The 25502-nt window shown below is 56.0% G+C and overlaps 1 protein-coding gene across 8 annotated transcripts in view; it reads left to right on the top strand.

Moving 5' to 3' along the window:
- Nucleotides 1-25502, top strand: part of TTYH2 (tweety family member 2) — a 39714-nt gene that overhangs the window by 2654 nt on the left and 11558 nt on the right. For 5 of the 8 annotated variants that reach the window (XM_082603483.1, XM_082603484.1, XM_082603485.1 and 2 more), the window contains exons 2-6: nucleotides 4921-5093; nucleotides 10444-10555; nucleotides 15339-15559; nucleotides 20637-20732; nucleotides 21205-21277. In XM_082603483.1, coding sequence (XP_082459609.1) covers nucleotides 4921-5093; nucleotides 10444-10555; nucleotides 15339-15559; nucleotides 20637-20732; nucleotides 21205-21277 — 675 coding nt within the window. Of the gene's footprint in view, nucleotides 1-4691; nucleotides 4736-4920; nucleotides 5094-8872; nucleotides 8950-10443; nucleotides 10556-15338; nucleotides 15560-20636; nucleotides 20733-21204; nucleotides 21278-25502 lie in introns of those variants that run through there. The other 3 variants (XM_082603487.1, XM_082603486.1, XM_082603482.1) reach the window with 3 other exon arrangements.

Genomic DNA, 25502 nt, shown 5'->3' with positions numbered 1-25502 from the left:
CTACAGTCACTGATCAGGAAGGACTGAAAGACTCATGCAGAGGGGGCTTCAGCTCATGCCCCAAATGTCCAAATGAACAGTACCGTCCTGTGGTACTGTGTGTGTGTGTGTGTGTGTGTGTACGTACACAAAGGTTAAATGGAACTGGGAACAGGCAGTGCGTCCTGGAAAGCTCTGGGGCGGGGACGAGCCGTGCAGGGGATCTGGAAGGCAAGGAGGTCTAGGAGTGAAAAGCAGGTCGCCTGGTGACTGGGACATCCTGAGCAAAGTCAGTTCCCAGAGCTTCCTTGAGGAAGCAGAGCTCCCAGTCACTTTCTGGGGTCTTGGGGAGCCATGGAAGCCCCCTGATGGCTGTCCTTCCATCCCTCCCTGCCAGTGGACTTGACCCTGAGTCCTCGCTCAGGCTACCTGGGCTGCATCCACCAGGCTCTTGGGGAGGTCGTGCCCGGTCTGTCTGCAGAGGCAGGTGAGGCGAGCCCCAGGTGGAAGAGGGCACCCCGGCCCCGCTGGGCCCCCAGCCCCATCCGAGGAAGCAGCCCAGACCTCTCAGCCTGAGTCTGCTGACCTCTGCCCGGGGAGAAGGAGTGGAGATGGAGCGGATCCCTGCTTCAAAGGGCTACTAAAGGGACCCGATCCGTTAGTGGATGTAAAGCATGTGGCCAGCGCCCGGCACTTCCTCAGTTGCCACAAGCCCTGCTTGACAAGGAGGAAGCCCCAGCTGGCCAGGTGCCCATTGGACAGAGTTGGGGACCACAGGAAGGGCCCCTGGCACTGCCCCCAGCAGTGACTCCCAGAACAAGCCACTTCAGTTTCCTCCTTCAGTTGCCACCGTCGGCATGCAGCCACCTCCCTGGAGAGGTGGGAGACCAGACACCGAGGAGGTGCTGTCCCTGAGAGGCCTGGAGGCTCCAGAGTGCTGCGCCAAGCTTGACTGCTGCTTCTGCCTGCGGATGTGCAGGAGCCTCCTGTGCGCTCCCTGTGTCTTTCCTTGCCCCGCGTCCGTAGCCCAGCCGTTCTCTTGGGACACGCGTGAGGAAGTAGAGGAGCCGCTCTTAATTTTTTACACGAGGCACGGATTTCCGTGTGTTGACGTTAGGTGGTTCCGCTCATGGACTCCCCAGAGCGTCCCAAGTGTGTGTCCTTAGGCCGGAGGAGGGGCTAGACCCAGAACTACAGGGCTCCCCCAACTTGGGGGGCAGTCCTCAGGAGGAAAGGCCAGGCGGGGAGGCCCGCCGGCAGGATTTGAGGGGAGCCGAGCTTGGGAAGAGGAAGCCCCCTTCACCCAGTCTGAGCCCTGAGTCACGGTCAGCAGGACAGTCACGCTGTGCCCTGCGCCCTGCCCCCTGCCCCTTATCCAGTCACTGCCTCTCCCTCCAGCTCCTCTCGCCCTGGCCTCGCCCCTCGGCTGGCTCACTGTCTCCTGGGGTCTCGGGGCGAGGGGCGTTCGGGCCGTTGCCCACTCCCCCGCCCCAGTGCAGGAGCCCCTCGCGGTGCAGCTGCAGCCTCGGCGTTCCCAGAATGCCAGTCGGTCAGGGTCCTGGGTTTGTGCTCTGGTTTCTCATCGCAAAGTGACAAACCAGAACTAATGGGAGTCACTGCGACGAGGGAGAGGCCCGAGCCCTGATGCGGGGGCGGGGAGGCGGTGGCCGCAGGAGCTGCCCTGGAACGCTCCTTTCTCGGCGCTGTCGGAGCAGGAGGCCGTGTGAGCAGAGCTCCTGGCTTCCTCTGGACGGGAGGTCCTCCCTGTAACACCCTCCCCGCACCCAGACACACGGGGACCCGCAGTGTTAATTAGCAGCCGGAAAATAATTGCCCGTTGGCCGCTGGCCGGTGACACCAAGGTGGCCGGTGACACCAAGGTGGCCGTGGGAGGTGGCTCTTCAGGCTCCTCTTCCCTCCCCCCTCCAACTGCTCCTTCCCTAACCCTAACCTCTGCCCCTGCCCTCGTGCTCCCAGCACCTGAGGAAAGTTCTGGAGGGGAACTGCTAACAAAAAGGGCCTCCGCATTTGGGTTTCCCAGACAGGGCCTCCCTGGGGCTGGGCTGCACCAAGGGTAATCGAACTGAGGCCAGATGCCCAGCTTGGGGAGCCCCCCCGCCCCCCGGCCTCGGAATCCCAGGGCCCTGTGCACGAGATGGGGCTTGCAGGAGGCCAGGAGTCAGGAGTGGCTGTGAGGCGTGAAGCGGGGGAGCCAGGGCAGGGGCTCGGGGGTGGGGATGGGCTGTGGTTTGGAGAGATTGAAACGGCACCAACCCAAGTCGAGATTACTTCCTGGAGGTCCTTCCTTGGTGGATGAGGACCCATGATAGAGTCAGTGGGTTTTCCTGTTTGCGGGGAGATTGAGGGTGAGGCTGTCCAGGGTAGCTGAGAGGAAGTCTGGCTGTTAACCAGTCTCTAATCTATACAAAAGGTTTATCCAGGTTTTTGTTACTTTCTTTTTAATTAGGATTAACTTATAGGGAAGTGCACATCCCTAAGTGTATACCTCAATACGTGTGTGTGTGTGTGTGTGTGAGAGAGAGAGAGAGAGAGAGAGAGACACCATCCCAGACAAAGTGGATTCCTGACCCCCCAGGAGGCTCCATCCCACTTGATTCCCTCCCAAAGGTAGCTACTATTTGGACCTCTGTCACTACAGATGAGTTTCTCTGACTTTGCATCTTACAGTCAGTTAAACCACACAGCCTCTGCTGTGTCATCTGGCTTGTTTCCTCCACCATTACATCTGTGAGATTCTCCCACATCACTGGCTGTCGCCGCAGTTTACTTTTCATAACTGCATCGTATTCCATCATGTGGCTCCAGTCCCTGTTATCCATCTGATCTCTTGTTGGTGGACATTTCAGTTGTTTCTGGTGTTTGGCTATTACCGCAGTGTTAGGCTGCTGTGGACATTCTTGCATGTGTCTTGTGGGGGACATGAGCCCTCCTTTCTGCCAGGTGAATATACAGGAGTAGGGTTGCTGGCTCTTGGGGTATATGCACACTGCACAGTGGTTTGCAACTTGTGAAGGGGGTCCTGGGCTTTAGCAGAGGGGCCTCAGGCCTGCGAAGGGGTGGCCAGGACAAAGCTTGGCATTTACATCCACCCCTCAGTCAGAGGCGCTCTGTATATCAGCGCTCTGCTAAGCGAGTCTGAAGAAAAGGTTAAGCTACTATAAACAGTTTGAGAAAGTCTGTTGACCCTAATCAGTGTTTCCCCAGCTTCAATGAGATACAGATCTTTTGGGATCCTCTCTTGGTGCAGTTCTGATTCACTGGGTCCAGGGTGGGGCTTGAGAAGGTGTGTTCTGCATTTCAGAAGATGTCAATGCCCCAGGGTTGGTGAACTTCACTTTGAGTAGCAAGGCTCTAAACCCCCATCCTTGCCTTCTTCCCCTTGGCCTGGGGTTACAGGGCCTCCAGTGAGGGGCATGGGCTGGGGGCCGGCTAGTGGCAGCTTCTTCCACCATCTCACCAGGCCAACCTCCTGGCACAGTCCATGGGACAGGCCCAGTGGCCCTGGCCCGGGAGCCCCAGCACCTGCCACCCAGGAGGACTTCTGCAGGGGGGTGTGTTTGTGGTCAGGTCCACTGGGCCTTCCCAGCTACCTGGGGGAGGAGGGCTTACCACCCATGCTGCTGAGTCCGGGGTCGGGGAGCAAGTTCCTGGCAGTACCTAAGACATATTTATCCCAGGTGGAGGTGAAAGCCACACTTCGTCACATCCACCCTGAGCCATCTCTCCTGTCCTCTCCTGGGCTGTCCTCACTGCTTTGGCCATTTGTCCGTGAGGCTCAAAAACCTGTCGGTCCAGGTGACCAGCAGAGCAGGTCAAGTCAGGGGTCTGCAGGCCGGCCCAAGCCCGAGCGGCTGAGCAGCCTCAGCAGATACCCTCTCACCTGTGAGGCTCTGCCCACCCCCATCCAAGACCCCGGGGCTTGGGACTGCAGACCCCAGCCTCTGTGTTCAGAGGCAGCATGCTCCTGCCTGAGTCTTGTCTCCCCCTTAGCCCAGAAGGGCCCCAGTGTCCCCCTGGCTCTGCTGATCACCCTGCCCCGACAGCCCAGACTGGAGCGCTGGGGATTCTGGACTGGGAACGACTCAGGGCACGTGGGCAGCAGGGCGAGGCTGTCAGCTCAGGAGCCTGACTTAGAGCCAGGTCCAGCCCTGGCTGGCGGCCACCAGTCCTGGTGCCATCTGGTGTCCATCTGGCTGAATCAAGAGATTGGAAGGCAAGGTGTGGGGGGCTCTGGGCCTCCTGACAGACAGCGGCTCCTTCTGTAGGACCCTGAGTTGCTCAGTGGGCCTGAGACAGCATTTCCTCCCCCCTTCAGAATTCTGAGCTTTGCTGCCACAATTGGCATCTGGGGGGTCGCCGTCCCTTTCAAGATGTGATGAGAGGGATGCCCCAGGTGCATCTCCTGACGTCTCCCCCCTCCCCCAGCGCAGAGTTGGCCTCTGGTTGAGGATGTACCCCAATACCTGGAACAAGGCTCTGTGGGGCACATCCGCCAGGGCATCCCTTCCCCGCCCTGCGACAGGCTCCACTCAGCTTCTGAGACACCCTGCCCAGCCCCGTGTCCTCCAGAAGGCCTTGGATGCTCTGATCCCACGGACGTCCGTCTCCTTGTCTCCCTCAGACACACAGAGCACTGCCCACAGACCTCACTGTCCAGGGATGATTCCTGCCTTGTCTCTTGAGCAGCTCAGAGCATCCATCAGACAAGGCCTGGTCCGCACCTGCATCCAGCTGTGTAAGCCCCGGACCTGGGGGCCAGGCTTGAGCCGTTCCTCCTTCCACCTCTCGTCTCGTGTCCTCCCCCACCCACACCTAAGCTCCTCTGCCCCCCACTCCCCGCCCAGCCCGAGGGCAGGGCGCTTCCCAACACCCCTGCCACCCACGGGACCGAGTGCTGACCCCTGGCCTCTCCCTCCTCAGTCGCTCCTGTTCCTGGGGCTGGTGGCCGCCGTCGGGCTGGGCCTCAACCTCGTCTTCCTCGCGGCTTACCTGGTGTGCGTGTGCTGCTCCCTGCAGAACAGCGCGGTGCAGACCAAGCGTCGCCACCCCTGCTGCATCACCTGGACGGTCGTGGTGGCTGGGCTCGTCTGCTGGTGAGTGTCCCTCTGCGCCGGGCCCGGCGTGCGCACTCGGGCGGGGAGCCGGAGGGTCTCCGTGTGAGGCTGCGAGGCGGACACAGCGGAAGAAAAGTGGGCCTGACCATCTGGGTCTCCCCAGTGGTCAGCCTGATGACCAGGACACCCCTTCCTCGCCCTCCACTTCCCGCACCACCCCACTCCGCCGCCAGCAAACCCCAAGTGGCTCCTCAGCTGTCTGGCCACGTTCTCCTGCCTGAGCTCCGGGTACCTGGATAGGAGGGCCTGACTCCAGGGTGAAAGCTGTGCCTTTTCTCGCCAAACAGTGGGAATCAGATGTCCTGGATGGCGAGGGGAGGCTCCCGAGCCTCCCTAGCCCCTGCCCCGGGGTGGGCCTCTCCAGCCTGGCAGCGAGCTCCCTGAGCAGTTGACCGGCGACATCTCTGCTCTCTGCGTCCTGTCCCATCCCAGCGGCCGCCCGGGGTCTGCAATCAAAGTCTGACTCCAGTCCAGATCAATGCCATCTTCTCACACGATCAATAGCTCTTAGCGCCATCAGCTGGGTCTTCTTTGCTTCGGATGGTGAAGTGAGGCTTTCTAACTGTGTGTCAGAGCCACGCTGCCCAGGCAGTATACACACACACGCGGGCCTTGTGTTCACCAGTTGTATTTTTCTTGTTTTTGTATCTACAGAGGTTTTTCCAGAAGCCTCAGTTCCTCCTGAAACGCTCCGGGGGGTGGTCCTGCTCAAGGGGTGGAATGCCTCATGGCTAATTGTCCATTGTATCCAAGAACCCACAGCACTGTCTCGGCAGCAGGACAAGAGGCAGATGGGCCCATCCCTAGCGGCTCACCTCATGCCCATGGCTTTCTTCTCCATTAGATCACGTTCAAGGTCCCGTCCTGCCTGCAGTGTCAGGGCATCTAAGCCAAAAGATGGGCAAGAACTTAAAGCGGCTTTGCAGGGGTGACATAGCACCAAACACGTGGAAGAGAACCAGGGCTGGGTGAGACATGTGGCCAGGGCTTAAATCATAAACTTAAAGGAGAGAGGTTGAGCCATGGTCACAAGTTCAAAGACAAATATGACTCCCAGCAGAAAAGAGCCTCCTGCAAAGTACCTGGTATTAAACAGCCTCCTCCTGAGAGTAAGGTGTGCAGGGCGGGCAGGGAGAGACAGGATGGAGACGGCCAAAGAAACCAGCAGTGCTTGCTACGCAGGCAGCCCTCCTGTGAACTCAGATTTTTCTGAAAAAAATACTGCAAATGACAGAAGAATACTTTGGAACAGTAAGAATGACTTTGGAGGGTCAATTCCAATAAGTAATCATTACCTGCCACTTAAGGAAAACTCAAAACGGGAGTGTATGTGGCACAGCTCCTTCTTCAGAATTCTCCAGGTTACCTGTGCCAGGCACGAGGGAGCCGGCGATAAGAAAAACAGCCACCAGTTATGCTTTCTTGTAGCTCTTGGTCTGTTGGGAGAGACAGAGGATCATATGCTTGTTTGATTTGAGTACTCATGAATGAAAGGGTAATTTTGGAGACAAGGCATAGGTGTGAAGTTGGATGGCCCACTCGAGTCGGGTGTTAACTGGGTGACAAGGGCACCAAGACCAACAGGATGAGAAGGCGTGAACTAGGCAAAGGTGGGGGCAAGTTGGGAGGAGATACTTCCATGCAGAGGGAATTGGAGTGTGTGCAAAGGCCCTGTGGTGGGGGGGAGGGGGGAGCAAAGCTTTTTTTTTTTAATTTATGTTATCGAAGTATAGTTGATTTACAATGTCGTATTAATTTCTGCCATACAACAAAGTGATTCAGTTATTCTTTTTCATATTCTTTTCCATTATGGTTTATCCCAGGATATCGAATAGAGTTCCCTGTGCTACACAGTTGGACCTTGTTGTTTATCCATTCTGTATATAATACTTTGCATCTGCTAACCCCAAACCCCCAATCCATCCCTCCCCCATCCCACCTCCCCCTTGGCAACCACAAGTCTGTTCTTTGTGAGTGTATTTCTGTTTCATAGATAAGTTCATTTGTGTCATACTTTAGATTATTCTACATATTAGCGATATCATATGGTATTTGTCTTTCTCTGTCTGACTTACTTCAGTTAGTATAATAATCTCTAGGTCCATCCATGTTGCTGCAGATGGCATTATTTCGTTCTTTTTCATGGCTGAGTACTATTCCATTGTATATATGTACCACATCTTCTTTATCCGTTCATCTGTCGATGGACATTTAGGTTGTTTCCGTGTCTTGACTATTGTGAATAGTGCAGCTATGAGCATAGGGGTGCATGGATCTTTTTGAGTTATAGTTTTGTCCGGGTATGTGCCCAGGAGTGGGATGCACAAAGCTTTTAAGGCACTGAGAGAAGCCAGTGTGGCTGGAGCAGAGGCGGGTGAGGGGGCTGGGGTAGGGGTGCAGCAGGGTGGGTGGAGGAGCAGTAAGTTCAGTGGAGGCCCACAGTTACCTTCACTGGAGTTGTGCTCAGATTGGAGCCCAGTTGGAGTGAGTTGAGGGAGAGAAGCGGGGAGGGGGGCCAACAAAAGCATAAGGAGAAGGGATACGAGGTGAGGCTGGGGGGACTAGGAGGGGGAGGTCTTGCTGAGCTCTGACAGCAAGGATCTCGGGGAAGAGGGGAGATTCAATTCGTAGAAGAAAGAATGAGCAAGGCAAAGGGGATATGAGGAGAGTCCCCAGCGCTCCTCTCTTTGGGGGGACAGTGATTTAACGTTTGACAACGACAGCGGTGCTGTTATACCAGAGAGGGACAGCACCACAGACTTGTCTCAGACCGGCTGCAATTACACAGCCCCTCCTGAGCCATCACCTCCGATAAATCCATGCACGATGAGAAGACGCAAAAGTAGAATCCTCCGTTGTTGAAAACAGGGAAAGGGAGATTTAAAAGGACCGGAGAGCACTGGCTTGAGGCCGAGTCCCCAGAAAACACTGGATCATGACGCAGAACTAGCAGAGAAAGTTAGAAACGCAAGGAGCAAACGAAAGGTATTTTTCAGAGCATACTGAAATTTAAAAGATGAAGTGACTAAAGAGAAGCCCATAGAAATACAATACATTTAATGTATGAATATTTCTGCACTTGACCAAGGTCCTCCCAGTATCCCTGCGGACGCTGTATTTTCAGATTGTGTGGTGGTGCGGTTAAGTGGATTCAAAGCTGGTTGAACGATTCTGGTTGAATGCAAAGAATACTCATTTACTCATGGGTTCACCAAACTCTAGCTGGTGCGTGCATGCGTGCGTGCATCAGACACGTGAAGCAGATAGGAGCCTTGTTTTAAAATGCACATTCTCAGACCATACTGGTAACAAATGGGTGCGGTGTGCCCCCCACCCCCCACCTACGCTTTTAACAGATGATTCTGTCCTGTGGTCCATGGACCACTCTCTGAGAAACACTGAATTAGGGGTCAAGGGCACCCTGGGAGGAGGTTTCTATAACAGTCTCCCAGGGGATTCCATCCCAGGTCCTGCCCTGTTTAAAGAAAAAGGGTAAGCGTTTGCACATGTGCCTTCATCTTCCCCACCCCCCGCCCCCCACAAAATCAGCGTTTTGGATGAAAACTCAAGGAGGCTGTTTAATGAATCTTGAGAGGACCCCCAGTGGTGTGAGTCAGAGAAAGTATGATCGGTGACAGAGGCAAGACTTCGGATGATTTGTTCAGGCTGGAATGTTGGACTAAAACCAACTAGATGAAATTTCACAGGGATGGATTTAAAGTTCCGCTTTTATTTAAAACAAAACAAAAAGCAATAAGGCACTAGAGGAAGAAGGAACGCCTGGGCTTAGCGGCAGTTCCTGGGGAGAAATCCAGGGATATTAATGGACCACAAGGTCAGTGACAGGGAGGGAGGACCCCAGGGCATTCGCCCCCTGTGTCCGGAGCTGGAGGGACCAGCTGGGCTTGGGTGCTTCACTCAGAGGCCACGTTTAAGGGTGACATGGACTGATTAGAGAGAGTTGAACCAGAGGATGATGCAGACCAGGGTCTGGAGGACACATCTGACTCGTAGAGCAGAAAAGGGGTGACACGGAGCCCCATTCAGATGTCTGACAGGGTGCCTTGCAGAATTAGAGGCTTATTCCAGTCTGGCCTCGAGCATAGCCAGGAGCCAGCAGGTATGTGATTTAAGGCGGTAGGCTTCAGCTCAACCTAACTCAACCTAAGAAGGGACTTTCTAGAAGCCGGGACTTTTCAGTAGGACAGATGCCTCATGGGTGGTGTGGGGAAGTGGAGGGGAAAGGATAGAGAATGGAGGGGACATCCCCAACCCTTGGAGGGTTTGGGAGAGGTGAGTGTGATTTCATGAGACCTCAGTGGTCCCCAAGCCCATGTGTGTCAGAGTCACCTGAGGAGCTGGCAAAGGTACGAGTTCCTGAGCCCCTCCCAGACCTACTGTGTAGCATCAAAATCCCTAGGGCCCGGCCAGCAATCTTCCACCCTTCAGAGCCCCGGGACTGGAGAACAGGAGTATTTTCTTGTTGGCTGAATGAAATGTGCTGCAGAGCTAGTTGGCCAGGCCAGAGACCGCTGCCCCAGAGCCTTCCTCCCTCCCCCGGCCAGCCCACCTGCCAGAACTCTAGACCACCCCCTCTCCCCTACCCCCAGGAAAGAGTTCCTCAGCTAAAGTCAAAAACCAGCTCTCATGGATGTTTAAAGGCGCTTTCATCATAATTGCCAAAACCTAGAAGCAACCGAGAAGCCCTTCAGTAGGTGAATGGCTAAATTGTGTTCATCCAAACAATGGAATATTATTCAGCACTTAAAAAAAGAAAAATGAGCTCTCAAGCTATGAAAAAACATGGAGGAGTCTTAAATACATATTACTAAGTGAAAGAAGCCCGTCTGAAAAGGCTACATACTGTAGGATTCCAACCATATGACATTCTGGAAAAGGCAAAACTATGGAGACAGTAAAAAGATCAGTGGTTGCCAGGGGTTAGGGATGAGGGAGGGATGGACGGGCAGAGTGCAGAGGATTTTAAGGGCAGTGATATTACTCTGTATGAGACTATAATGGCGGATACATTTGGCCAAACCCATAAGATTGTATTACGACACCAAGACTGACCCTAATGTAAACTGTGGACTTTGGGTGAGAATGATGTGTCCATGTAGGTTCATCAGTTGTAACAATTATCCCATTCTGGCGGGGGCTGTTGACGGCAGGGGAGGCGGTCTGGGCGTGTGAGGCGCCACAGGGTATATGGGAAATTGCTCTACTTTCCATTCAGTTTCATTGTGAAGTCAAAACGGCGCTAAAAAATAGTATACTAACAAAATTTCTCCTCTGGGTGTCACCTCTAACTTTGGGGTCTTGCCCCTAGTGCTGCGGTGGGCGTTGGTTTCTATGGAAACAGCGAGGCCAGCGACGGGGTGTACCAGCTGATCTACTCCCTGGACAATGCCAACCACACCTTCTCTGGGATCGATGTGCTGGTAAGGTCGTGGGCAGCCGGTGAGGTCACCGTGGTGGGAACGAGAGCCCCAGTCAAAGCCCAGCCAGCTCGGCTCCAAGGGGGCCGGACTCCCCTTGGGGCTGCCAGTTGGTCCCGCCAGGAGCCAACCGGCGATTTCTGCTCCCCAGGCTAGGAGGTGGAGGGCACAGGGGGCAGGGGTAGGAGTGAGGACCGAAGGAGAAAGGCTGCAGGGTCCTGGGGGGCAGGACGGCTGTGGGATCAAAGCCCGTCCATCTTCAGCAGAGCTGAGCACTGTGCCATTTGTTCAAGAGGCCCCTGAATGTGGAAAGTCAGCCCCGCAGTGTTTTCTGTGTTCACGTTCAGTGCTGGGTGTAGAGTATGGTGGGTGGCGTCCAGGAGATGTCAACACTCTTCAAAAACAAGTGAAGAGGGGCTTCCCCGGTGGCGCAGTGGTTGAGAGTCCGCCTGCCGATGCAGGGGATGCAGGTTCGTGCCCCGGTCCGGGAGGATCCCACGTGCCGCGGAGCGGCTGGGCCTGTGAGCCATGGCCGCTGAGCCTGCGCGTCCAGAGCCTGTGCCCCACGACGGGAGAGGCCACAACAGTGAGAGGCCCGCGTACCGCAAAAAAAAAAAAAAAAAAACAAGTGAAGAGCCCCGAACCCCGCAAGGTGTCCTCCGGGCTCTTGTTTCCAGGCGCCGTGACTCCAGCTGGGCGCTAAGGGTGAAGGATGTGCTGGGCTGGCCAGAGGAGAGGTAGGAGTTTTCGCCCAGGGAAGAGGTCCACTTGCTGAGCCTCGAGGGCGGGGAGAGTCAGGGTCTTCAAAAAAGGTAGCCCATGACCCCCAGTGCTTGTCACTTTCTCTCTGGAAGCACTGGCTCTTTCCAGCTGATTTCCCAGCAGCCCCTGGTGCCCTAGGAGCCAGGCTCCAGGGCAGTTTTCAGAAATGCCAGTCCTGTCCCCCATCACCTCTGGGCCAGTTCCCCAGTAGAGGGGTGACCTCAGCAAATGAGCAATTGTGTCAGGCAGCCTCAGCCACACAATCCAGCCCTGACCAGAGCCTGTGGACTTCATCCTGGTGCCGCTTTAGGAGGATTCGACCTCAGTGCCCCTCCTCTCCCTTAAGCTCCTCTCAGGCCTTAATCCCCCAGCCCAGCTCCTCCCAGGAGGGACTCCCTTAAAGAGACAGCTGTGCTGCTCCTTGGGGGTACGTCTGGGTGCTGGGTGCCGTGGCTCTGGCCTCAGAGAGTCCTTCTGGGGAGCCGAGGGTCACACACCAGAGCAGGGGCCCAGCTCTCCTGCTGAGCTCATCCAACCACCGCCTGTGTCCACTGGGACCCATCCCTGGGGACTGAGAGCTGTCTGGACACTGGGCTGGAGCAGCTCTAATGGGGCGAGGATGGGGCTGCTGGGATGGGGGAGCTGAGGGGCCGAACGCCACCTGACCAGCACTGGGTGGGGCCCGGGTATGACCTGGCCTGGGGGGAGCTCACTCCCTAGGGACCCCCGCCCTCCACTCTGCCCTGGTGGGGAAGGGGCTCCACCCACCAGCACAGAACCACTGGAGGAAGAGCCAGGCCCTGAAGGAGAATCCCTTCCCCGGGAAGCCCCAGAGCCATGACCTTCACTGGCTGACTTGTGACCATTGTAAGGAATGACCCGTGCCTCCCCAGGGCTGAGGAAGAAAGTCCCAGAGCCGCCCTGATGGGAAGATTCAAGCTTTTCATGTCCTTATCCCCCGTAGATGAGCTGGGCCTGAGACCCCCAGGCTGGGCCCGAGACCCCCAGGCTGGGCCCGTGAGCCATGGCTGCTGAGCCTGCGCGTCCGGAGCCTGTGCTCCGCAACGGGAGAGACCACAACAGTGAGAGGCCCGCGAACCGCAAAAAAAAAACAAAAAAAAAACCCAGGGCCTTGGGCTCTACAGCCCCTGGGAGCTCAGCTGGCTCAAGTTTGAGCCACATGTTCTGGTGGCCACTGAGGCTCCTCTGGGTCCTCCTTTGCGTTGGCATCAGGGCTGTGGGCAGCCCTGGGGAAGGAACTGGGCACAGAGAGGTCGTGTTGCTGCTCCAGGGTAGGGAGCTAGTAGGTGTTAGAGCAAGTACTGGAACCCAGGGGTCTGGTCTTAGCCTTTCCCTTCAAGGCTCTGAGATGGGGTCCCTGCCCCCGGTCTGCCAAGGCTCCACCCCTTCATCTCCTGGCACTTCATCCCCTGCCTGTCTAGAAAACCTCATTAGCTCCTTCTCTAAGAGGGAGCTTCCTCCGTCTCAGAGATTTTCAAACTTGAGCTTGCATCAGAATCCCCTGGGGGGCTTGATAAACACAGATTGGGGGGGCCCACCCCAGACTTTCCAATTCTGTAGGTCTGGGACCAGGCTGAGAATTTGCATTTATAACGAGTTCCCAGCTGATAACACCGATGCTGCTGGTCCACAGCTGGAGAACCACGGCTCCGTCCTCTGGGGCAACAGCTTCCTCTCCCACCTGCTAGCTCGCCCCTAACCCCACCCCAGCCTGGGGAGCTGAGCCGGCCCTCCCGATTGAAGAGTTCCTCTTCCCTGTGGGAGAGCCTGATCCACCTCTGTGTGTTCCCATGCCCATCTCCCCATGGGGAGCTCTGTGCTGGACCTCTAAGGACTGGAGGTGGAGTGGGGGAGCCGGGGGTGTAAGCAGGTCAGCGCTGTGATTTTATTTTTTTCTATTTTGTTTCGTTTCCTATGGAAAGACATCAGGAGGAAAGAGAGGGCCTGGCTTTTGGTTTTTTTTCCAAGGAGGAATTTAAGAAATAGAGAAGTTAAACATGTAGAGCTATGGAAGGGGAAAAAAAAGTGGTCTTACAGGAAAAGCTTACAGAGCACTTTTTTTTTAATTTTTATTTATTTTTGGCTGTGTTGGGTCTTTGTTTCTGTGTGAGGGCTTCTCTAGTTACGGAGAGCTGGGGCCACTCTTCATCGCGGTGCGCGGGCCTCTCACTATCGCGGCCTCTCTTGTTGCGGAGCACAGGCTCCAGACACGCAGGCTCAGTAGTTGTGGCTCACAGGCCTAGTTGCTCCACGGCATGTGGGATCTCCCCAGACCAGGGCTCGAACCCGTGTCCCCTGCATTGGCAGGCAGATTCTCAACCACTGCGCCACCAGGGAAGCCCCCTAGAGAACATTTTTAACGGCCCTGTGATCTAAAGTGTGCTAGGTATCATATAGGAATATGAAAATATCACACAGTACAGGTCTTGCTCCCAATATTAACATTTATTAAGAATGCCTTTGGATCAATGGCTGCAAAGCCTTTGTCCGTTGATCTTATTGAATTGAAAAGGCACGTTTATGAGGGTGAGGTTTAGTTATTGAATTCATTTGTACATGCCCAGCATCTCTGCACTTTGGTATCTCTTAGTCCTTAGCCAGCTTGTAAGAACCAGCAACAAGCCGGGAAAAGGAACAAGCCGCTGACACTGAAAGAAATAAAATGCAACAAAGGGGGCCATTCTCTTTTCTGGAACCAGGAACTCCTAGCCTAGCGCAGATGTGAAAGGCCCCAAAGTTGCTGTCAAGTCCCCCCTAATGCGGAGAAACAGCGTTTGCTGCCAGGAGTCGGGTCTGATCACCTCTCTGCAGAGCTCTCCCCATGGGACGCTCCTAAACCTTCTCTGGGTCTTTTTTTTTTTTTTTTTTTTGGCAGTACCACAAGGCTTGCGGGATCTTAGTTCCCCGACCAGGGATTGAACCCATGGCCCTCGGCAGTGAAAGCGCAGAGTCCTAACCACTGGACCGCCAGGGGACTCCCATTCTGGGACATTTTCCTCTTCCTTCCAGATCTGGGGGAGCTGAAGGCTGCCTGGAGGAGTAGCACACACTCCTCGCTTCCAACCAGTTGTGCTTGTTGGTGTAGCATGACAATTTCAGAGCAACGAAGCCCTTCTTCCCCTCGTGCTGACACCCAGGCTCAGAACGGGCTTGGCAGGGAGGTGCTTGGGGTTCCCAGGCTGGGTCTCCATCCCCTGCCAGGACCCTGCATCTGGGCTATCGAGAGGCACCTTTCTAATTCTTGTGGTCCTTGTTTGCAGGCCCAGGAGAGTCACCTCCATTGACCTTCCCTCTCTACTTCTGAGCAGAGAGATGCTTCCTTTAGGGTCTGCTCGGCTCCAGGCAGGACAAACATGGGGGGTGGAGGGGGAAACAAGCACAGAGAAGGCGCCGGTTTCCTCCTCCTGTCACGTGTCCCAGCTGCTCGGAGGCAGGATCCCGTCTGCCTGTATTATTTCAAAGTTCCATTGTTCTGCTCTCACTCGGGGGGTTCAGGACGCTGTGGGCTGTCGTTTGCTCTACAACAAAGCCTTTCTCTTGTGAGACGCTGAGAAAGCCTATTGTGGGAACAAAAGGTCAGGTAGCAACAGAGGGACTCTTCAGTTTAAACATTTTATTCCTCACCCCCCAAAAGAATTCATCACCCAAGGTGTTTAAACTTTGAAGAGAATCTTCAAGGAAGAAAAATGGCTTCTCTTGTTTGTTTCCCCATCTGGATCTGTCTTTCTAGGAAAGCACTGTGTCTTGGAGCCCAGGTCCTGGTTAGGGCCAGATCGAGCCCGTCCCCTGGATGGAGGGACCCACGGGCTGGGCAGGTAGTGGGAGCCTCTGCTGTCCATCCTCCGTCTGGACCGCAGCCTCATGACTCTTCAGGGCTGGGGGTGGCGCCCGTGGGGCACTCATTCAAGGCCAAGCTCTTCTCCTCCAGAGTCTGAGGCAGAGGGTTTACCTCTCTGGCTTCCTCCCACCTGAGGCCAGACTCAGAAGCCCCGCCCCTCCCCAGGTGTCTGGAACCACCCAGAAGATGAAGGTGGACCTCGAGCAGCACCTGGCCCGGCTCAGTGAGATCTTTGCCACCCGGGGAGATTACCTCCAGACACTGAAGTTCATGCAGCAGATGGCGGGCAACATCATTGTCCAGTTGGCAGGGGTGCCCGTGTGGACAGAGGTCACCGAGGAGCTGACCGAACTGGCCAACCAGACCGGCTACGTGGAGTACTACCGGTGAGGGGCCCCGGGGAGGGGTGATGGGGCTGCACCAGCTTCCTTCATCCAAGCCAGCGTCTTGGGGCTTGGGCTGGGAAGTGCCACCAGAAGGTCTTAATAAGCCTTAATGACTGAAATCCCTAGGACATGAGAGCTGGTGGGGGCCGAGCGGTGGGCATGTAGTACAGCCTGCTTGTACAGGCAGGCGCTGAGCCCCAGGGAGGGGCAGTGATGTGCCGAGATCTCAGAGCAGGAGGCTGGACCTAGCCTCCCACCCCGCACACAGCAAGGGGCTCCTCCGGGACCAGCATCCTCTGTGGCTGGTGCTGGGTGAAGTACTGGTGGCTTATGGGTTCCTCACCTGCCCGGGTTTCTGGGACAGGGTTCCCTGCACCTGCATTCTCAGCCACAGAGGTGCAGGGGGTCGGGGAGATGGCAGCCTCTTTGCCTCCCCCCAATGGCAGCTGCTTAGCAAGCTCAGGGGTGCCTCCTGCCTGAGTGGTGTGGTCTGCGGGGCACCACCCCACCTTTGCCATATCAGGTATGCAGGTTCACACCTGTGTCATCGAGCCTTTTGGGTTTCATTTACGTCTCCCCTGCCTCCCCATCACCCAAACCCCATCCCAGGTGAAGGCACTGGACACAGGCCAGCTGACCAGGGACCAGCTGCCCTCCCTCCACGCACACGGTCTGGTGAAGGTCAATCTGGGGACAACCAAGAAAGGAGGAGGCAGTCCCGGCTTTGGGGGGCTCCCAGCCGAAGGGTGACACCCACTCATGGCATACACGTCCTTGCACACCCAGGGCAGGGCGCCTGGCATGGAGGCAGTGCTGGGGAGCAATGGGCACAGGAGCCCCGAAGAGCAAATATCTGCTCTTTGGATGCCCCTTCCACACACACCCCCCAATTTGTTGCCTCCCCTTCAAGCCATTAGCAAAGGTCAGAGTCTTTACCACAACGTTGCACAGTTTACTCTGGATTCATTTCCCCTTTATGAGAAAGCCCCATCCCAGGCTGAACTGACCCAGAGAAAATGCTTCTGGTGGCCTCTGGCCAGAGACCTCCCCACCCAGGGCTCTCCCTTCCCTGGGGTAGGAGATGGCCGGGCCCCAACCAAGGGGAGCTCATGAGGCCCCCCTGGCCCTGGACAGCGCTCCTTGTTCCTCCCCTCCCGCCCATCCAGCCCCTGCCTTTCCAGATGTCACCAGTGCAGCTTCCCACCAGATGTTTTTCTGCTCACGTGCAAAAGCACCTTTCTCCCAAGTGACCAAAAAGAAACTGCCAACTCTAAGGACTGGTTGTGACTTGTGACCCAATACAGTGGCATCTGATTAGTCCTGTGACATGAGGGACAGTCATTGCCTGAGCCTCCTAAATCTTTTTGTCGTGGAAAGTAAGTATCCATTTTTGGGGGGATTTTTTGGGGTTTTTTTTTTTGCGGTACGTGGGCCTCTCACTGTTGTGGCCTCTCCCGTTGCGGAGCACAGGCTCCGGACGCGCAGGCTCAGCGGCCATGGCTCACGGGCCCAGCCGCTCTGCGGCATGTGGGATCTTCCCGGACCGGGGCACGAACCCGTGTCCCCTGCATCAGCAGGCGGACTCTCAACCACTGCGCCACCAGGGAAGCCCTAGGTATCCATTTTGACCCTGCCATTCTCTCTGAGTGGACCTAACCTGGGGCCATGTACACCAAAGGGCCTAATGTGGGCATTTTGAGAATGACTATGGTGAAATAAGTCAGAATGTATGTATCAACCGGGACGTTTAAGATGATTTTATGAAAAACTGGGGTAAGTGGTGACCGCTGCACAGTATCTATTTCAATGTGGGTGACTGAGCGCGTCCCCTGGAGCCCCCATCCCCAACTCCCACCCCTGTTCAGGTCTAGTTCAAGGTCAGCACCTGTGGCTTCTGGACGTTAGTGATGTTCTGTCCTTTCCCCTCATCTGCTGTCTGCTCCCGCCTCTTGCCTGAGCTGCCCTAAAACAAAAGCCTTATTTTATTCTTCATGACCTAACCAGCCTTAGGGGCTGGGTCTCCTTTGGACAGCCTCCTCGTCTTTGCTTTCCAAATGGTTCTAGAGCGCAGCCATCCAGCTAAGCAAATTTTTTTTAGTACTTTTACACAAGGCCTGGCTAAGTATCGGAGGCAATTAAAAAGCCAAGAGACTCCTCTCCAGAGATTTACAAAGGGTGTAACAGCAAGCGCATCAACACCGGATATGGGAGGAGCTGAGAGAGTAGGGGCCTGAGCTGCTCCTGCGAGAGCCAAGTTCTTGGTTAGAAACACATCCCCAGGTCATCACCTGGCTCCTCTGGGAAAACGCATCCGCCTCGCAGAGCTGTTTCCAGGAACCCTTTACTACACAAGGAGGTGTGGATGCCTTGAAACACAGTCATCGTGGAGAGTGGGTTAGAAGCAGTCCTAGCTGATTTCCTGCTAATGTGCAGAGTAGAGGAGAGAGAGGTAACAAGAAACCTTTATGTTGGAAACATGAAACCAGGACTTTGAGAGGCGCCTGGTGGCTGGCTGTGTCTCTTGTAGGAAGGCTCCGAGACATGGAGAGTCTGGAATTCCTGGTTGAGGCTCTTCTCCCACGGGCCTCAGTTTAACAGTCTGTAGAACGAGGTTCTTTTTTTTTTTTAATTTTTTTTATTTTTTGCTGCGTTGGGTCTTCATTGCTGCGCGCGGGCTTTCTCTAGTTGCGGCGAGCGGGGGCTACTCTTCCTTGCGGCGTGCGGGCTTCTCATTGCGGTGGCTTCTCTTGTTGCGGAGCACAGGCTCTAGGCACGTGGGCTTCAGTAGCTGTGGCGCGCGGACTCAGTAGTTGTGGCGCACGGGTTTAGTTGCTCCGCAGCATGTGGGATCTTCCCGGACCAGGGCTCGAACCCATGTCCCCTGCATTGGCAGGCAGATTCTTAACCACTGCGTCACCAGGGAAGCCCTGTAGAATGAGATTCTAATGCTAGATGTTCCTGAGGTTCTTTCAAGCTCCGACTCTGATTCTAAGAAGACTGGCTCTTGGTGGCCTCGTCCTAGTGGAGGGCGGGACGGGCTCTGCACTTCCCCAGAGCCGCTAGATCCATTCCTGGGAGCTGCAGAGACTACAGTGGCTGCCCCGGCTCCGCTCCAGGCAGGGAATTGAGGATTTTGATTAGTCCCCTTTTTGAGGCGTTTAGCCTCCATTCGTAAAGGGGGAAGGAACCTCGTTTGGCTGCCAGGCGGCCTCCAGCGTGCTCTCCCCCACTTGGAGCTTCTTTGTCACTTTCTTCCAGATCCACCCCACTCCCTACCCACACGCCAAGCTCTTTCTTACCCTCCTTGTGGTATTAGTGAAGCAGAAAACCTTTGCTGGAGAGAAGTCAACGAATTTACTTGGCTTTTGCATCAAGAGACATAATGATCAGAAGACTTCCCTCTTCTGGGACTAGGAGAAGCCCCTTCTCTCTGCTCCCTGCCTTCTCCGTCCACCAGTCCCCAACGCTCAGACTGGTCCCCCAGCGCAGGGCCGATGGAAGTGGCTGCTCGGCGAGGCTGGAGCTGAGCTGTGAGGGCACCTTGGGATCCTGTTTGGAAGGGAACCAACCAGGGTGCTTTGCTTGGGATCTTGTGAGCGCCCTTGGACTTGGGTACCCTGGGCTCTGCAGCCCGTGCTTTGGAGAAGCAGAAAAGCAGGGACCCCGGAATCCCTCTGCCTTTCTTTGTTTCCCTTTTCATTTAGCGAGCACTTAATCCTCACAGAGTTCCGGCCTCCTTCACAGGTTTGCAAACTGAGGCTCAAGGGGGGAGGGGGGGTGCAACTTGCCAAGTTCTCCAGCTTGTGTGACTGCCTTTCCCCAACACCTCAGCCCTGGGTGGGCAGCAAAAGGCCAGAGGAGTGAGGGGCTGGGAGGCCTGGAGGTTCTTGGTGCCCTGGGATGACCTGGCCTGGGCTCCCTTGCCCCACCCCGAGCTCCTGATGGTCTGGGGATGAGCCCACTCATCCGAGAAGCCCCTGGCCCTAAGCTCGGTGCCTGGCACAAAAGGTGGTTGAAATCAAAACCTAATCAAGGGCTTCCCTGGTGGCGCAGTGGTTGAGAGTCCGCCTGCCGATGCAGGGGACACGGGTTCGTGCCCCGGTCCGGGAGGATCCCACATGCCGTGGAGCGGCTGGGCCCTTGAGCCATGGCCGCTGAGCCTGCGCGTCCGGAGCCTGTGCTCCACAACGGGAGAAGCCACAACAGTGAGAGGCCCGCGTACCGCCAAAAAAAAGAAAAACCTAATCAAAAGGATATATGTATAACTGAATCATTTTGCTGTACACCTGAAACCAACACAACATTGTAAGTCAACTACGTACACTCCAGGACTTCCCTGGCGGTCCAGTGGTTAAGACTCCGTGCTTCCACTGCAGGGGGCGTGGGTTCGATCCCTGGTCAGGGAGCTAAGATCCCACATGCCGCCAGATGTGGCCAAAAAGGAAAGAAAAAAACTATACTCCAATATAAAATAAAAATTAAATTAAAAAAAAATAAAATAAGCTACAAGGATATATTGTACAATGTAGCCAATATTTTATAATAACTATAAACGGAGTATCACCTTCAAAACTTGTGAGCCACTATATTGTACACCTGAAATTTATGTAATATTGTACAGCAACTATACTTCAATTTTTGTAAAAAGTTGAAAAAAAAAGGAAAGGAGAAATTTATTTCCTCGGTTGCACCAGCCATGTTTCACATTCTCGTGGCAACACGTGGGTAGTGGCAGAGAGAGTGGACAGTGCAGAGGTGGTCCACTTGCATCACTGCAGAAAGTTCAGGGGACCGTGCTGGTTCAGACATTCAGCCCGGGCAGGGGAAGGTGACTCCTTTGTCTGGGCAGAAGCGGGGTGCAGCTCCCGGAGCCCAGAGGAGCTGTCCGCCATGCACGCTGGGTTCTTCCTGTCTGGGGCAGGGGCGCCCCTGGTCTAGTTTGCTTAGCCACTGGCTGTGGGTGGTTTGTATCATGAAGGGTCCAGCGGGCCTGGGGCAGTGATCCAGGCCTCCCTGGTGGGCCCCAGGTGGGCAGTTGTGCCCTGCTCCCCCTGACCATCCCTTCCGGTCTGCTCAGGTGGCTCTCCTACCTCCTGCTCTTCGTCCTGGACCTGGTCCTTTGCCTCCTCGCCTGCCTGGGACTGGCCAAGAGCTCCAGGTGCCTCCTGGCCTCGTGAGTAGCCCCGCCTCTGGGCCTGGGACAGGAGCTGGCCAAGGGTGTGGGGTGACAGTGCCATCATCAGAGAGATGAGGGCCTGGAAGGGCTGGGAGGATGTAGTGGGGGCAGCAGCCACTGACTCACCATCTGGACACCAAGCCAGCACCAGGCTTCCACGTGTCCCCTCCCTCCTGGGCCTGACTGTTGAGCCACTGAGGTGTTAGAGCCACTCTCTTCCTCAGCTTGCGCCCTCACTGCCGTGTCTCTTCGGCTCAGGGACCTGTGCCCCAGGCATCCCTCTGCCAGCAATCAGCAGGGCGATGTCAGGGCAGGGGCTGAGGCTGCCCTCAGGGCCACTGCAAGAGTCTGGGGTTCGGGGAGACAAGATCGTAGCCGAGAGGAAGGGCGCTGAAGGTTGGCGGGGTGACAGGGGTCCCCCGCCTGCCGGCCTTGGCCTGGATCCCACCAGCAGCTGCCTCTCTCCTAGGGTGCTGTGCTCTGGGGTGCTGGCCCTGCTTCTCAGCTGGACGTCCCTGGCTGCTGACACTGCTGCGGCAGTGGTGAGTTGGGGGGCCCGGGGGTGCTGGGTGGTCTGACCAGGTGGTCAATCTGTCTGGTGGTGCATCGATGTGTCCCGTCCAGCGTCCCCGGGGCAGGGCCAGCTGCCAGTCTCAGTCCCTAACCTAGAATCCCAGAGTCTCAGGACTAAAGGGGCTGGGCTCATCTGTGCCAGCCCCCTCCCCCTTCAGATGGGGACACAGGCCCGGGGAAAGGAAGGGCCTTGCCCAGGGTCACGAGGCATTTCGGGGCAGGGCCAAGATAAGACCCTTGAAGCCTGATCCCTTTCCCACCCTGCTGGCCCATTCCCAGCCACGGCTTCTGAGGATGGGCACAGATGACCAGGTGCCTTCTCTCTGGATATAAAGAACTAACCAGGTCTGGTGGGTGTGGGCAGGGTTTGAACCTCAGACTGGAGAGCCCTCCGGCTTCAGAAGCACACTCCTGGGCCGGCTTCCCCGGTGTCAGGAACGTGGAAGGTGGCGTTTCACCTGCTTCCCGTCCCCTTGCCCTTGGACTCACACACACCATCTAAAATGCAGTGGTGTATGTTTCCTGATGTGGTGCCTCGAGATGTGAACAAAACAAAACCAAGCATGCACACACACACACACACACACACACACACACAAGGTGGGTCAGGAGTGTAAGCGGGGAAGCTTCCTATGCAGGTATGTTTGGTCTTTAATAGGCCTAATGCTCTAGAGAAGCTGTGTGCATGTCATTCATTCATTCGTTCGTTCGTTCAGCTGATGTTTGTCTGTGTGGCACTCAGTAGTGCAGGTGCCTGGGGTACAGAAACAGGAGGACGTGACGTTTGCCCTCAACTAAGTCGCAGCCCGCGGAAGAAAGACATGTAGGCAGATCATTGCCATCCCATGTGAATCGCTACATGGCGGTGCACAGTGTGTGTGTGGGGGGCACAGGGGGCAGGATGTACCAAGGGATTTCAGGGAACCCCTAGCTGACTTAAGGGCCACAAAGTAACCCCGTGACCTGCATACGTTCTGCCCTTTCAACCTGGGGAGAAAAGAAAAGGGCTCACTGGAACCCCTCTACCCAAATGCGTGCCTGGCCCAGTGACTTGGGGGCTGGCTGGTGGCTCTGGCCTTGGCCACTTTGCATCCATGACGCCCCCAAAATGAGTAGACCCTGGTGCAGCTTGCTCAGGGTAGCTTTGAGCAAAGCTTGTCTAGAAGGGGGAGGAGGTGGGCATCTCCCGTTTTGTCTCCCCTCCCCCCATTCAGTGTCCGCTCTGGGCAGGAGGGAGCACTGGACAGGCAGGAGCCTACATCCCCGGGGCTGAGGCCCCTCCAGATACAGGGAAGAGCAGAGGAGGAGAGCGCAGGTCATACTCAAACGCATCCTGCCGTCATCTGAGCTGGGTGGGCTGTACATGGTCTAGGGGGAGCGGCTGCTGGCCGGAGCCCCACGCACAGCCGCCTGGCGACAGCCTCTCCTCCAGGGAGAAGAGTGGGCGCAGGGAAGCTTGCATATGGTGGGCCCTTCCCCCATCTGCCTTCCCAAAACAGCGATGGCCTCCAGCTGGCCACCACGGGCTGCCTTTTGGGAGACAGCTCCGTCCCAGGGGGGACTTCAGCTCCCAGCTGAGGGCCCCGGGTTGCCAGGGAGTTGGAGAGAAAGGCCATTTCCCTAATTCGATTAGTCAGGCCCTTGTGTGAGAGAGAGAGAGAGGATGAGGGAGTGAATGGGCCTTTGATGGGGCTACAGATCCTGCTGCATTTTAATAGGAAGTGGGGGGTGAAGGAGCCAGGCCCTCAAAGGCTATTGTGGGGAGCTTTTGTGTGGCCACTGCCCCTGCTCTCTGAGCCTGTTTTTTGGGGGGTGTTTTTGTTTTTGAGATCTGTGGGACCAGAGCTCCAACACTGCCTTCCCGCTGCAGGGGTGGCCTCACCCCCTGCCTTCCCCGTCCCCCAGAAAGGGCCTCCATGAGATAGGAGCATTGCCCCTATGGGGAGGGAACTGGGAGCCGGGGAGCTGAGCCTTATCTGCTCGACCACCCCCCCCACACCCCACCCCCACCCACACCCCGGTGCAGTCAGGAGTGTAAGGCAGAGGTGAAGGGTGAGGGGCAGAGAGGAGAGAAAGTGCCCAAGGAGAAGGGAGGGGGAGAAGTGGATTCAGGAGAGGAAGGAGGAAAGGGTCACCCAGGTGCTTTGGCCGCAGAGCAACACCGACTGAGCCGAGGTCTCCCTGGGAATCGGCCAGGAGGGACGGTGGGCCCACCTCACTGGGCCCTGACCTAGTGAGGGTTTTTGTTTTTTAATATTTCATATAGTAAGCTTATTTTAATCGTGCAAAAAATAATCTGCTTCCAATCAATAAAGGAAAAACTTCCAAAGAATTTTATAAAAATAGCCAATACTTTGAACAAATACCAAAGCAAATAAGTAGGTAAATATTACAACTATATGCTCCAAGCCCAAGGGGGCTGGCCTCTGGAACCCCCCTGGCTGGGTCCTCATCCCCTCCCCACCTCCCCAGCAGGGGGCCCTGGGGACTTAACTGAAGTTCCCCAGGCCTCCATCTCCTTGTCTCCTCTTGTGTAAAATGGGGAGAACAGCAGTCGCCTTGAAGGGTTGTTGTTGGGACGAGATGGATTGGTTGACCCCTGGGAGGCACATAGTAAGGGTCCATTGGTTTACTGCACATTTACTACCTTTCTAGGAGAGTCACAGGGCGACTCCAACCGAGCTCAGCGCACCCTCCCCTCCCCCGCCCCCCATCCCCATCCCCATCCCCACTGCGTGAAGAAAGCGCACGCGTGCACACGCACGTACGGGCCCTTGTCTTCACCGATAGGAAGGTTGAATCCTCACTGAGGGTCTGAAGAGCAGGCCTGGCCTGAGGAGGGGGTGAGGGGCGCATCCCTGGTGGAGCCTCTGCCAGCAGCCTCCTGTCCTTCTTTGGATCCCAGACTTGTTGGGGGTGACCCAGACCAAGATGGCGGCCTCGCTCTTCACGTTTCCCAAGGCCTCCCCGTCCCCCTGCTTGGCTCTGGCTCCCCTCTCTCTGCCATTCCTGTAACGGGGGTGAGGGTGCACCCCTGGGCCCGCTGGTGCAGCGGCTCTGATTTATAATAATAAACCAGTCTGATGATGGACCCTAGTGATTTGAGTATAAAACGGTTCTCCCGGGGTCCTGAGGCATGTGGTTGTGTGAGCATGTATATGTGTGCATTTGTGCGTGTACAGATGTGGCTCTGTGGAAGCTCTGTATCTGGAGGGGCATTTTATTCCCCAATGTCACCCAGACACACACTTTCTAGACCATAAGTGCCATAGTACAGCTTACCACTGTGTCTCATGCCTAGGACATCGTGTGGCACCTAGTAGGTACTCAATAAATACTTGTCAATTCGGTGAATGAATGAGTGATGCTCCAGCATTGCCCCCTGAGGCAGCCCTTCCTGAAGGAGGACAGGGCTGGCAGGAAAGGGCCACGGAGAGGAGTCCCCGGCTTGGAGAGCGTGCACTGGAGCAGGGGTGCCCCTTGGAACGGGCCAGAGGACCAGAGCCTCCCCTGGCTGCTCTGAAAGGTGGAAGTCCCCCTCTACCCAGTGTCCCACTGCACCCCCCAGGCCAGATCTGGGGACGGCCTGGCTCAGAGGGTGGCATCCTCGCTGCTGCCTTTTCCGGGGCCCAGACGTGCGTCCACTCAGCCCTGTGGGCCCTTGGTGGTCACCCAGCCAGGCTGCGCTGCGGTGTCCCAGTCCCCCAGCGCGGCAGTGGCAGAGCCCGGAACCCGTGTCCTCTCAGCCCGTGCGCTTCCTGGTCCCCCATCTCATCATGACAGGACCTGCACCCAAAAGCTCAAAGATGGATTCAGCACCAATGTCGTTCTTTAGAAAGAGGTTCTGAGGGAGGCTTCATAGATGGACAGCCCCAGAGCGGGGGTGGACTTGGTAACAGCAAGACAAAAACTAAAACATGAGCAAACGAGGTCATGGTGCAAATAACTCTCCAAAACACGTCCCACAGCTTACCCTTGACCCAGGTCCATCCCGGAAGAGGCATTTGGGAATAAGAGTTAACGGATTGTAGTGCCTGCTGTCGGCCACTTTTCTGAGTACTTTATGTAGATTAACTCATTAGGTGAATAGCGTTTTTCTCTCCATGTGACTGAGGAGGCCGCGGAGACACAGGATTTGTCTGTAAAGTTACAGAGCTGGGCGGAGGCAGAACCAGGATTCGAGCGCAGGGAGGG

The sequence above is a fragment of the Mesoplodon mirus genome, assembly GCF_964341445.2.
Source record: "Mesoplodon mirus genome assembly, chromosome: 18".
In the NCBI taxonomy this organism is placed as follows: Eukaryota; Metazoa; Chordata; class Mammalia; order Artiodactyla; family Ziphiidae; genus Mesoplodon; species Mesoplodon mirus.
This window is presented reverse-complemented; position numbering and strand designations above follow the sequence as displayed.